General features: G+C 39.1%; 1 protein-coding gene across 1 annotated transcript in view; it reads left to right on the top strand.

The window, feature by feature from the left end:
* Positions 1-13,832, top strand: part of lrrc75bb (leucine rich repeat containing 75Bb) — a 36,752-nt gene that overhangs the window by 8,227 nt on the left and 14,693 nt on the right. The window contains exons 2-3 of the mRNA XM_042509860.2: positions 865-993; positions 6,294-6,406. Of these exons, the coding sequence (XP_042365794.1) occupies positions 865-993; positions 6,294-6,406 (242 nt within the window). The remainder of the gene's footprint in view (positions 1-864; positions 994-6,293; positions 6,407-13,832) is intronic.

Genomic DNA, 13,832 nt, shown 5'->3' with positions numbered 1-13,832 from the left:
CCACCTCTCCTACAAAGGAGCAAGACACACAGACCTTGAGGCAGTTATTACTCTTTTTTAAAAAAAAATTATTGTTTTGAGCTCTTCATTTAATACTGCCACTTTGTCATTGGAGTCAGAAACCAATCTAAGAAATATATAAATAAATAAATAAATAAAAATATTAGTTTCTTAACAAAACTTAAGGCAAATTAATTTGATTTTAAGAGTTTTAAGCATATTTTGATGTTATAATGTATGTAATAAATCAGCCGTAATGAATGTGACATAAAAAATGTTCAAATCATACAATGCCTATTCCTTGTTCCACTGAGCACATCACATTTTACTTAAAAATGCTGACGATTGAAGGTTAAAAGCAGAAGTGCATTGAAGTGGAATCTAAAAGTATTTTTCTCGGACAGTTAGGAGTTGTGTTTTGTGAAAAATGACAAGTGAAAACTGCAAATGAGATCATAGGAACCAGAAGGAGTATTATTCTCTTCACTTGAGTATAACTGTAATATTTAAAGAAAGGCAACCCCACTTTTATCTTGGCTTACTTCAACTTTACTCCCAACATCCTTAACACCCACACACACATATATATACACGCAGACACCCTCCCACCCCTAATCAGCTGCACTGGGTGTTAACACACGACTCCGATAGCAAAACCTTATCAGCTCGCAGCGTGATAAGAGGGCAAGATGAAAGGGGTTGATGAGCAAAGCTCATAAACATGGACAATCTATTTTCATTAAACCATCCATGAAATGTCACGAGAATATTAAATGAAGCGCGGCTCAGATGTGGCTGTTTTAATCTAATGAATTTAGTTAAAGAGTTAACTGAAACACTTTCCTCTCTTTTCTTCTCTCTCAGGATCTGGGACTCCAAGGAACGTCGCTCAACGACATTTTGTACAAGAACGCAGCTTTTCTCAACCTAGTGGACCCCATCTCTCATGAGCTGCTGCTTGGCCTCGCCCGAGACCTGCAGTGTCCAAAACGGGTGAGAATCCTGAGTAATCCAGTATGTTTTAACTGTTCATGAGCTATGAAAACAGTTGCTGAAGACTTCAAATTAACCTTTTCACACATGGACCATCAGCAGTTTTCTTGTGCTGCATTCAGTAGTATTTAAACCTCTGAAGCCCAAGAACATTGATTTGATTTCTTTAAAAAAAACACAGGAAAACAAAACAAAACAAAAAAACATAATGAGCAACTTGGCAAGAAATGTCCAGCAAACTGAAAAAAATGATGGTTAAAGAAAACTATATTTTTGATTCTTTGAATTAAATATTTGAAATGTATTACAGGAAAAAAAGAAAAGGTCATTTTCTTGTTCTTTCTTTCTTTCTTTGCTTATTTTCAGGTAATTGTCTTGTACTAATTTCTTGCTAATTTTTGGGACATTTCTTGTTAAATTGCTTTTCGCATGTTATAAGAAATCAAGCCAGTTTGCTCAGGTTTCAGAGAGTTAATTAACAGACAAGTGTAAACAGAGTAGAGGCAAGCTACAATATGTCCGTATTTATTAGCCAAGCCTGAGTGCATGTGTCAAATTTGTTGTCATGCTTTTGTGACAACAGTGAACTGTTGGTGTGATTTGCACAAACACGACTACAGAAGCATGGAAAGAAGCAAAGGAAATTATACTTGAGGTGTTTAGCCATTAGCATAATGGATCACTAAGCACGTCTTGGTGTGTTTAAAATGAGTTCAATATAAGGTGACATATTAACTTTTATTACGTAGGGATCCTGTACACTATTCACTGATTCTGCATAAGTCGTGATTTACAAGGGAAATGTGAGCAGCGCAGCACATTTTAAGTCAAGTGGAGTTTTATGTATACAGCCCCGAATCACAAATTTGCTCAGAGGGTTTTACAATGTGTAGAACATTTGATATCCTTGATCCTTAGACCCTCAATTTAGATAAGAACAAGCTCTACAAACAGTGTTAAAGGAGGAAAAAAGGGAGAAACTACAAAAGGAACAACCGAGAAGAGATCACAGTTGATGTCAAATATGCAGACAGAAATAACATCAGAAAAATATAGTTTGGAGAAACAGAATGAAAAAAATCATCCGTAAAACTACATGAGTCAATGAAGATAAATGATGAATTTTGTCCCAAAACTCTTTAAAAAACTGGACTCTACTCATTTCTATCAATCATGTCTGATAAACAGAAACAAAAAGTTAGCATTGATGGTATTTTCTTGATAAAGATTACATTGATAGAGATTTCCAAGAATATCAAGAGCAACGTCAGAATTCATTTTCTAAAACTATTTCAACTGATTTCATTATTATTTTTTCCATTATTGCTTGAAAATAAATTTGTAAATTTAACCCTTTAAAACCCGGATGGACATCAGTTTTCTTGTTCAGCATTCAGACACCTTTTGCAAGTATTTTTGAAACTTTATATGGGATTTCTTTCAAAAACATGGGAAAAAAGTAATCAGCAGCTTGGTATAAAAAAATTTCAAATAAAAAATCACAATAGATCACAATGCTTTTTGGGAATTAGAAACAAGGACACAAGTAACTTATGGCATGTTCACTGACAAAGATAGATGGATGGATTTACACAGAGTTCTTGCTACGGTGCTGCTACAAAGTCTCTTCTTTACCCAACCTTTGCATTTTTACACAGAAGCAAACAAAAGGGACAACATGCAACTCCAGTGTTTGATTATAGATAGCATGCCGGCGTCGTGGAGGCAAAAGAGGTGTGACATTGAACACAACAGCATCTCCATTTAGTGTTTCATATAACATGTGTAGGCAGCATTCTTAAACAACGACAGTGGCACTGCACAGAAATAGCCATAACCAAATAACCAAATTATTAACTTCTCCGTTTACATCTATACAGAACTGCGAGGCGGCATAACGGCTTGATATTCCTGCCTCTAAAAGGCACTGCCTTGGTTATGGTTATTTCTATGTAGTGCTATTGTCGTTGTCTAGAAAGTGCTGCCTTCGCATATGTTTTCCATTAAATTGGATATAGCCCCTTTCCGGCCTAATACCATGTCTTCCCCTAGTCTTGTTTCATTTTCGAGTCTGCATGTGGAAAAGCTGCACTTGGAGGATAATCTGGAGGTGGAAATGAGAACTACCTCTCAGTCTCAGCTACAAAGGGCCCACCTGCATGCTGCAGGGTGGGGAGGCAGGGTGGAGGTGAATAACAGCGCCAAAGGGAGGCACTGGGTCAGGGTTTGGCTCTGCAGTGGCACCATGTGGTCTGTCCTCCCTGCTGCTCATGTGCTCTTTCAACACATTGACTTGCAGCTGTGCTTCTGGACCTGCAGGTGTATGAGAGTACCTGCTTAGATTGCTTCATGTCGGAAAGCGTGAGCAGGTGCCCAGTGGTCATCATGCTGAGGTCAACAGGGCCGGAGGCCATGGTCAATGGCATTGAGGCTTGTGGGCCAGCATGGCTTTGGCAGAGTACTTTGAGGACTCTGGCAGGTGGCAGGTGGCCAGTGGGATCAAACTGGAGTCCGCTGAGTGCTGTGAAGTCTGCTGTGTCCCAGGATAAAAACAGCTCTTTGTGAGGGATAGTATGAAAATTATTTAAGAGGAAAGGTGGTCAGTAAAGGTGAAGTTTATTATAATTTTTCTTTTGGCTGAAGGTGAATTTTTTCCATCCCAACTTTATATCTTATTTCAGCCTTTCCTTGCAATATAGTCAATAGTCACACCAGAGGAAAATGTTGGTGTTTTACATTTCTGTAAATCATTTTCATACATATCATAGCAATAAAATAGAAGGTCTGGAGGTCCTTCCCCAGGAAATTTTGAGAATCAAATACTTCACTTTCTGCATTATGCTGATTTTTTTATGGACCAATATAATGGAATATAATGCAGTGAGGTTCTCAGGCACCTGTGTTGCTTTCAAATAATTATTCCTCTGTAGATCAACTTATTTATTGTTATCTCTTAGTTACTTAGTGGCACATCCATCTTTTTCAGTCATTTTAGAAACTGGAGGCCTTATTTTATTTTCTCTTATTGTGCAAACTCATTGCTCATTTTTTAGTTATTACTTATTGTTAATACCTATTTTAACAAATTATATATTTTTTAAAGTGATGGTGATAAAATCAATTATTTCAAAAAGTGGTGGGGACATCTCCAGTCTAAATGACACCTATGGTCTAAATATAGAGAGTTAGTTACAATGTTAGTTACAATCAAAAATTAAAAACAAAACCTTAATCTGTCTGTCTGCGTGTTTGAAGTTCACATTTCTGTGGTCAGTTTAATAAAGAGTTAGATATACTATAAATCATGATTTATCCAGACTGGGACTCAGCTCATCCACTTGTAGCACAGCAAATCCAAGATATTAAAATTCAAATTACATTTCAAACTCTGATATGAGGGTGAAGACATTACAGAAGCTGCTCAGAGTGGCTGTAAAACACAGACCCAGCAGCCATTACAGTTATCTCTGAGTCTGCACTTATCTCTTTTGGGAAAAGATGGGTTGCCTTAAGATAAAGCCGCTGTAGTCCAGTTTTTACTTACTGAGTCCAGATGATAATCACCTGTGAGAAACTCTAATCTTATCGCAGTTTGCTTCGGCGGGGAAAGCCCAGAAGGACAGGAGGGAAAGTGAGGAGCTGGCAGCGTTCTCTTGACTGGCTGGCGACCCGTGGCAGGATACTGTGTCAGACGTGACGGGGATGTAGAGAGGCAGAGTGCTGGATTTAAGGCCTGGCAGCTGCCTCTTTGCCCAGTATTTTCCAGCACACTGAGATTTATTTATATTATATATTCAAGGACATATTTAGAGCTGAAGGATGCATCATCTATGAATGCTTTGAAGCTCATGGTCATCAGTTTCAGACAGCTCATTTAATGTATGTTATGATGCGTGATTAACGTCTAATAAAGCTTATAGAATTCAGTGACTGTGCTGATCCTTCCAGTACACAGATTCACATTTTCTAGGAGTGCTGTGCAAATCAGTATGCACAGCTATAATGTCGTGTTCAGTCATCCAAGTGGCTGAAACAGTAGCATTGAATGTTCTCAAGTATGAGGCATGTTTGTTTGTCGCCCATGAAAAGAAGTGGCAGTGGGAATGGTTAATCGCCTTAAGGTAAATTGCCCCTGTCTTTTTTTCCCTCTCGCCACATTGCCTCTTTCTTGTTGTCGTGTTGTACCATTAATTAGATTTACCCTGCTCAGCACAACCCATTCCATTTAAAGTCTCTGACGGAGGTGGGAGAGAGAAAAGAGGAGGCAGAGAGGGGAGGGGGAGGAGAGACACGGAGCAAGAGGGGAGGCGAAAGGGAAAATAAATGAATGTTTCTATGTAGAAAGTGTTTGAAGCAGCTGTATTCAAAGGACAAGAAAGAAACACTTTGTGACTGTGTGTGAGGAAGGAAAGCAAGATCAGATGTCCAGCATTTATAAATTACTTTTACTTCGTAGATATCTATCAGCTCCTTTTCTACATATACCGTAACTATACCGGACTGTAAAACAGTGGGACCCTGGGCACAGATATGCAAAAGGGCCCTCCACATACAAGAATTGTGTTCATACACAATTTTTGTGTGTCTTTGAGGTCATTTTGTGTCTCTTGGTTGTCATTTTGTATCTATTTAAGGTCATTTATGTCTGTTTTGTCTCTTTAAGGTCACTTTTTGTCTCTTTTTGTCTCTTTTATAGAGAGTAGAGAGAGTAATTTTCTGTCTTTTTTATGGTTGGATAGTGTCTCTTTGAGGTCATTTTTTGTCTTTTTGTGGTCATCTCTTTTTGGTGATTTTTACTTTTTTGGTCATGTGCTGTTTCTTTGTAGTCATTTTGTATCTCTTTGTAGTTGATTTGTGACTCTTTGTGGTCATTTTCTGTGCATTTGTGATCATTTTGTGCCTCTTTGTGCTCATTTTGTGTCTTTGAGGTCATTTTTGTCATTTTTTTTATCATTTTGTGTCTATTTGTGGTCATTTTGTGTCTCTTTGTGGTCATTTTGTTTCTTTTTGGTCATTTTGTGTCTTTTTGTGTTGGTTGCTCTGGGTCTGGTTGTTGTTGTTTTGCCCCCTTTTCTAGTTATTTTGTGTCTTTTTGGAGTAGAGAATTTGACATTTTGCAGATGAAGGCCCCTCTGCCTATGACATTTTGGGCCCCTGGGCCTGTGCGCAGTAGGCCCACTAAGTAATCCATCCATGACATATGGTTTTTGTGTTTATTCCTGAATGACCAGTGTTTTGACTTGTCGTAAGAGCTACATTTATATTCGTTGTCCATCGTTCGTCCTTTGCATGTGTTACAGGAGACTGACTCGTTCAAGTCCACCAACAAAATCTGCCGCCAGCTGATTTATCACCTGACCCCTCACTCCAAGTGGACAAGACAGAGTGTGCCCAGGAGGAAGTCTCAGGCCTGGTGAGTGTGTCCTCTTTGCTGCCGCCACACGCTGTGCCATCATTCTGACGATGGACAGTCCCTGCCACAGTAAACACATTCATCTCCATAATCATCAGTGCAAGTCATAAATCTCTGCAGAGTATCTTGAACAAAGAGTAAATAGAAGTCTTCCAGTTTGTTGGAAGATTTTCTTCCACTATGTCAAGGTTACATCTGTGATAGTCTGTTAATTAGGGCTGAAGTTTTTTGTCGTGATGTTAAAACAATTCCTTCCAGGGAACATATCACTCTTTAATTCTTGCCACAAATGAAAACTGATTTAAAAACAGAACTGTGTATTTAATCATAAAATGCAATTTATTCTCATTTTTTGATGTTACTCCCTCATAAATGTTTGATTTAGTGGTAATCAAACAATTCATCACTAATGTGCAGTATCTCTGAGGTGGAGAACATCACGATGTTAACCATACAGAATATTTTATCCACTGTTTTTCAGCAATTTGTGTTTTTAATGGAGAGTTTGAGCATCTTTATTGCTGAGCAGATGTTGTTGCTGCAGTGGCAGCAGTTTGCATAATTACATCACTTGTTGAACTGTATACATAGTTTACATTTACAGGTTGTGCTCTCAATTTTGTGATTTTATCTTATACATATTTTACCACACAAATGAAATGTAAACTGTAATTTTTTGTAACTTGAATCAGAGGAAACTCCTGCAGATTAGACGCTGATCCAGTTTCATAACATTGATTTAAATCTATGACAGTTGTATGGAAATATTGATGAAAACTGGAGAGAGCACTATTGTTTCAGCACCTACAGTAAACTTAGTATCTGTATTCACAGGGCAGCAGTCTGAGAAACAGAAGCAGATTTTAATTTGTGACTAGGCTAGAAACACATTAGTCCGAGCCAAATTTAGCCACACTCTCATTTGTTAAAGGTAAAATGAATCCGTCCATGTCCGTGACAATTAAAAAAAAAAAAACAAAACAAAACAAATGAAAGGTGACTGTGATTGATTAGAATGTGGAATTAATTTGTGATGTATTATGGATGCGCTTCTCTTTTTGTCATGTCAAACAATTAACAAAAATATAAACGCAACAGTTTTGTTATTGCTCCTGTTTTTCATGAGCTGAAATAAAAGATGTAAGACTTTTTGTATGCACACAAAAGGCTCAGTTCTCTCAAATGTTGTTCAGGAATGTGTGTGTTTAAATCTTTGTTATCGAGCAATTTTCCAACATAATCAATAATCCATCCACCTAACAGGTGTGGCATATCAAGATGCTGATTCAAAAGTACTGCAAGCAATGAAGAACCACTTGAAAATGTGCAGTTTTATCACACAATGCAACACATGTTGCACGTTTTGAGGGAGCATGCAACTTGTGACTGCAGGACTGTCAAGGGGCTGTTGCCCATGAACTGAGTTGATTATTTTTACAGTGCTACAATAAGCTGTCTTTAATGTGTTTCTGAGAATTTGGCAGAACATCCAACCAGCAAGAAGGTTTAAGACCAGCCAGTAAAATGTGCATCCTTGAGGTGGGGGTGTGTTATAAATCCCTTACTAATTCTTTTTCTTTTAGTAGGTACTGCAGCTACCCTTACAAAGTATTCACTGTTGCATGCAGTATGCACACAGTTGGGACTCTATAACACTTCGCCCTGAACTTTAACCCTCTTTCTATTATATATATCCATTACCATAGAGATAAAACAAATCACCCTTTGCCAAGCTCACCAGAGATGAAGATCAACCCAATGAGCTCTGCTGCTACTTAACAGTGTTTGACATTTAAGTTTTACCTGCACACATTGTGGACTAGCCTCTTAAATGCATTTCTCTAACACTGTTATCATAGTTGATAATCTCTATGATTATTTTGTTCACTTAAAAAATTCATATTCATAATATTACCATTCGACTGGTCATCAGTCACTTTAATGCTATCATTGCGGCTTCTGTCAGCTGTCAATAAGCTGTCAAGATGTGATGTATATGCTGCTGTGCGGAGGATTGTTGGTAAGAATGGCCAGAAAAGCATGCTGGCTTGCATACTGCAAAATCCAACTGGATGCAATAGAACATCCTTGAATTTTTGGCGTAATTTTGGAATATATAAAATCTTATTTGCCATGCTATATAGTATGGTAGTATGGAAATAGAAACACACAGATGGTTTCTGACAGTCTGTGCAGAAACTCTTTGGTTGGCTGGACAGCTGATTCAACCAATTGTTTCATCAGCTGTCCAGCTGGCTGGGCTCAGACCATCTTGTAGGGGGTGAATCTTAGGAGGTCCTAGTCTGCTGGTTTGATGCTGGTTGGATGTACTGCCAAAGTCTCAAAACTGACATTAAAGATGGCTTATGGAAGTGAAATGGAAATGCAATTTAGGAGCAAGAGTTCTGATGGACAATCCTGCAAGCAGCATGCCAAAAAAATCTGTGGCATCGTGTTGTGATAAAACTGCACAGAGTGGCCTTTTATTGTGACCAGCCTAAGACACACAGGTGCAGTAACATTGTTTAACCAGCATCTCAATATGCCATACCTGTAAGGTAGATTATGGATTAGGTTGTGGCCTAAATGGCCTTTTGGGTGCACAGAGTGTTGAGTTTAATGTTAGATTTTAATAACCCAGTTTTTTTAAAAAAATCTACAAATCTCAAAGAATGATTTGAAGCAAAAAAAAAGAACGAATAAAAAACTGGGATGAGGTTTGTGACTGAAAAGTCTGAGTCAGATTTAAACTCAGACCAACTGCCACCAAACTGCAGGCCGTCAGAGATCAGATACTAATTGTATAAGCTGGAGTGAAAAACAGAAAGAGCAATACAAAGAAACTCAGTGTAAACAAATAATGCTCTCAAACTCAAATTAAGTAACAGGTACATTTGTGGAGAGGTTATGAAAAGAAAAAAAGCATCTCTAATGATCATCATGAGGCTCCCTCTCCCCGAGCAATTAACCCAGATTGAAAGATTTTTTTGACAGCTCGAGTTAACTTCCCGCCCCTGTCTCTTGGTTGCAGTATTTCGAAATAACGCTCAACAGAACAACAAGGCAGCCTCTCCCAGCGTGCTCATTAGCAAGCTCTGTCTCCCTCACAGCCTCGTCTGCAAACATCCAGGCAGTTACTGTAGGTCTCAAACCAGACTGTTTCCTTTCTCTGTGAATATGACGCCCACTAAAACCAGAAGAAATTAATGTCTTTGGATCAAATGAAGCATTAAGACACAGTTAGCATGGTTTCAAATGCTTTTCTGTTATTGATCTGTTCATTAGAGCTCATTCTCTATTTCCCTCTCCTCAGCATGTCTCCTCCTCCCTCACCTTCCTGCTCTCTCCCTTTTCCTACCCTCAGCCCCTGCATTTCTCCTCTCTTAAAATCCCCTTCCTTGCATTGATTTTCCTCCTCTCCTCTTTTCCTGTGGGATTTTTCTCTCCTTCTTGTGAGAGTCCATTTTGTTCAACAGTTGCCACACAGAGCGGTTCTGCAGTTTGAGCTAAGGCTCTGGGGAAACGCTTTGTCAGACCGAGAGAGAAAAAGGGGAGGGGGCAGAATCACTGCAAGGTTGCCGATTAGAAGTCACGCATTTCCCTCTTTCTTCCCGCCTCACCTCCAATCGATCGTGAAAGTGATCTCTTCATATTTAGGGATGAAAAAGCATTAGCTATCACATAACCTATATTGCATTCTTACATTCTTATTTTCTTCAAGTGATATTGAAAAGTCGATTAGATCAGTCTGGAAATGTGCTCTCCAACCGGGGCTCAAATTGAATTGTTTTCATGGAATTTGTGCAATTGGGTGCAAATCTTGAAGAGATAACACATAAATCATGATTCTGACTTTATTACTCCAGCCCACTTTGCTTTTATGACACTGTAACTGCAGAGCAAGTGTGTCACACTTTATATATTATCAAGGCAATTTCATTTTTTCCTCTGCAGCTGCATGTGCCAGCTTTCTGAGAAGCACAGTATTGCTGAGTCCCAAGAGGAGTTCTTAATGTTATTGTAATTGGTATTGAATTTCAGATTAATCAAGCTCATATTTTTTTATGATGCTAAAATTGCCCTTCCAGCACATTTTGAAGAGATTGGACTCCGATTGCAGATGCTATTTCATTGCTTGTCTTTACTGCGAGGCAGCAATTGATGTGCGGCTCTTACAGCAGCTATTACAGACATCTTCAGTACATTTAAAGAAATTACTGTGGTTCAAGAAGACGACTGAAGCCTTGTATTTAGTGTTAAGCTTTGTAGAGTGAAGACACTCCAAGTCTTGCAGAAAATCTAAGCGCATCTGCATTTTTTTTTCTTTATTTGAGTCAGCATAGAATTTAAGTGCCAATATTCAGTCATGCAGGTCATGAGGACTGATGGTAAGGATGAAAGGAGACAGCTGTTTGGGCAGGTGTAATTAACCGTGGGTGAGCTTTGATAGACAGTCTGAGTCTTGATATTTGACCAAGACCTCACACTGTTCAGACTAAAGTGCCTTTCCTCTCACAGCTCACACTGCAAAGGCTATCTTGAAGTTTTTTCTCTGCTTTTATTTTTCTGCATAAAAAGCTTTATAGTCATTGAAACAGGGCTGCTGGAGTAGTGACAAACAGTATTTTGCCAGCTTGTTTCTGTTACGTGACCGAAAAACAAATAGTCTGCATGCATATCTGCAAACCTTAAGATCTTACCATGAAATAACAAACACTTCCCGCACATAACAAACTGGGGCTAAACAGTCACTGCTTTGCTGATCTTACCGTCAATAACAACATCTGGCAACATTTAACATCATTTTTATGTTGCACAAACATGGTGAAATACTACAGCAATAATGACCAAGAAGTTGAAACTCTTGACCTTATCTCTGCACAATTTCATCATGTGTTATCTTTAACATTTTCATTATGCAAACAGTGATAAACAAAACCGTTACGAAACCAGGATTATGAGAAAGACTGAGCCAAAGAGGGGTTCTGCTGAACTCCAGCTTGACTTCTCATCAGATCTCAAACCATGTCTTAGCACGACAAAGACACTCCTGTGTTCTACCTTTCCATCAGCAGTGACAGCAACACGTTGACCCACGCCATAGACTTCTAAAGGCATCAGTGCGCTTCAAGCATGCAGGTCAGGTTGTCAAACTGCACCTGAAACATCCACCACCTGGCTGCTAGCAAGAAGCCAACACAAGGAAACAACTACAGCCAAACCCTCCAACAAAGGACAACTGGACAGCACTTATCGATTAAATAAATCGTCTGGAGAAAATTACACTTTACACTCCTCACCAAATGCTACCACTATTTGTGTTTGCAGCTGAGTACAGCGCCATAATTCTTTATGACAACAAAATATTTGAAACATCTATAAACACTTTTGCCTTTAAGAGACACCTCGCCTCAAAATGAAAAATACGAAATTTCACTCTTACTTGAATCCTGCGGTTTCTGGCTTGCCCTAGTAACTAGCCCCAAACATGTTGGTTTTTTTTCACACACTGTATGCTATATCTCTGAACACACTATTTCACATTTAAATCCGAAGAGGCCAGTGCAGTTATGTTTATACTCCTTCCAAAATTTGGAAAGGTCTTTAAAATGTCTCCTGTCTCAACTATCAAAATACACTCTTCGCTTGGCTCTTAAAATACTCTCCTCAGCCTGTGGCTCATCCAGATCTTTGCAGTCTTACTTGTCCTCAGCCTCCCAAATTCCTCCTTCATCATATCATCCTCTGCTACCTCCAGTGGCTCCTGTGGCTGCTCAGATTTTCAAATTACATGATGCTGACAATTAGAGGCCGCTACAGTAGCCACAGCTCAGCACCCACAGGCTGCTGCCTATCCTGCACACCAACGTGTGACCTGCATCATGATGCTTACAAGCTGACCTCTTTCTCCTGTTGGAACATCCATCCCACTTCACCAAGATAACCACCTTTTTCCTGCCTTTGCTCATAGGCTACAAAACTAAATTCCTCAAGTGGCACCTCACGTCATCCTCTCACTTCCTAATCATGCCCTTGCAGGCATTACCCAGTGAATACCCATGCAGGCATCATGCCTATGACTATATTTGGTTGAGCAGTGAAAGTTTTTGGGACGTACTAGCCAGGATGCCTATGACCACTTTTTTAACTGCATTTTACAAGATTTAACAACTGTATTTTTACTCCGGATCCCTAGACGGCTTTTCAGCGGCTAATCACCGGAGAAGTGCTCACTGCGATTCTCTCTCCAGTTTCTCCCGGCTCTGCTCAGACTAATTTGCTCTAATCTTTGCAGAAATCCCCTCTACCTCTCTTCCTCGCTGTTATTTTGAGCCCTTCTCCCTTACATGATCCTTGCAGAGCCACAGCAATATTGTCAAAGCACTACACCTTCCACCTTTGCAGCCCTCAATATTGTCATGACCTGTGAATTTATACTTATACTGCTGTCCAGTTCCCCCCAGGCCATGTCAACATTAATGAAATTCTATTTTTGAAAATCTATTTTTATTTCAAAACAAGCTGGCATATTAACCCTTAACAATTTTATCTAAGGTGTGTTTGTGTGACCATATATTTTCTCTAGAGTGCTGCAATTTCATACATGATTAAAGAATAATCTGGGTAATCTGGTGTAGCAAGCAGACATCCAGGCCAAGACTTCCTCTTCCATGCACTGGTCATTTTGGCTAAACTCCAAAAGCAGATATATGCATATGAATGAAGATATATTGTTAAATTTCTAATATAAGCTAAATTGGCGTCAGATGATAGCTGGGTTTTGGACAGCAAAAAAAAAACAAAATGCATCCTATACCAAAATGTTGTCCTGTTGCCTACAGGTTCTGCATACATATGCAGATATCTGCTGTTGAGATTACGATAATAACACATACAATTAAATGGAGGTGAAACTTCTTAACATTTCTGACTTGCATGACAAACCAGCAACACTTACTGAGCCCTAAAACAAAATATCATGTGTGGAGCAAGTGGACCCAAACTGCAAGCAACAGCAACTCCTTTAAACCTGTCTTTATTGAAGGTGTGTGCAGGAAAAATGCAAACTGAGGATCACACAAGAAAAACCAAGGCTTCAACAAAGACTGAACTAGACACTTAAATGAAAACTAGTCTGATGAGGGGATGAAGTGCAGCTGGAGAAAAGGGTGGAGAAGCTCAGAAGAATGAGGTGATTTAGAACAAACAATGAGCTGATTAGGTTGAAAAATCTCAGGAGGCAAGGAGGGACTAACTAGGCTGATGCAGGGCAGGTGTGCTGATGAGCAGATGAGGGAGAGGGAGGACAGAAACACAGGATGGGAAGAACATAGTAAACAGAAACCCCAAAACACAGTCTTCTTGATAATAAACCGACTGACAGACTAAACAAAGACACAAACAATTTTTTTTTTTTACTGTATGT

The sequence above is a fragment of the Plectropomus leopardus genome, chromosome 20, assembly GCF_026936395.1.
Source record: "Plectropomus leopardus strain MGB_pleo_1.0 chromosome 20, ASM2693639v1, whole genome shotgun sequence".
Lineage (NCBI taxonomy): Eukaryota > Metazoa > Chordata > Actinopteri > Perciformes > Serranidae > Plectropomus > Plectropomus leopardus.
Note: the sequence above shows the minus strand (reverse complement) of the source record. Positions and strands in the feature narration are given on the sequence as shown.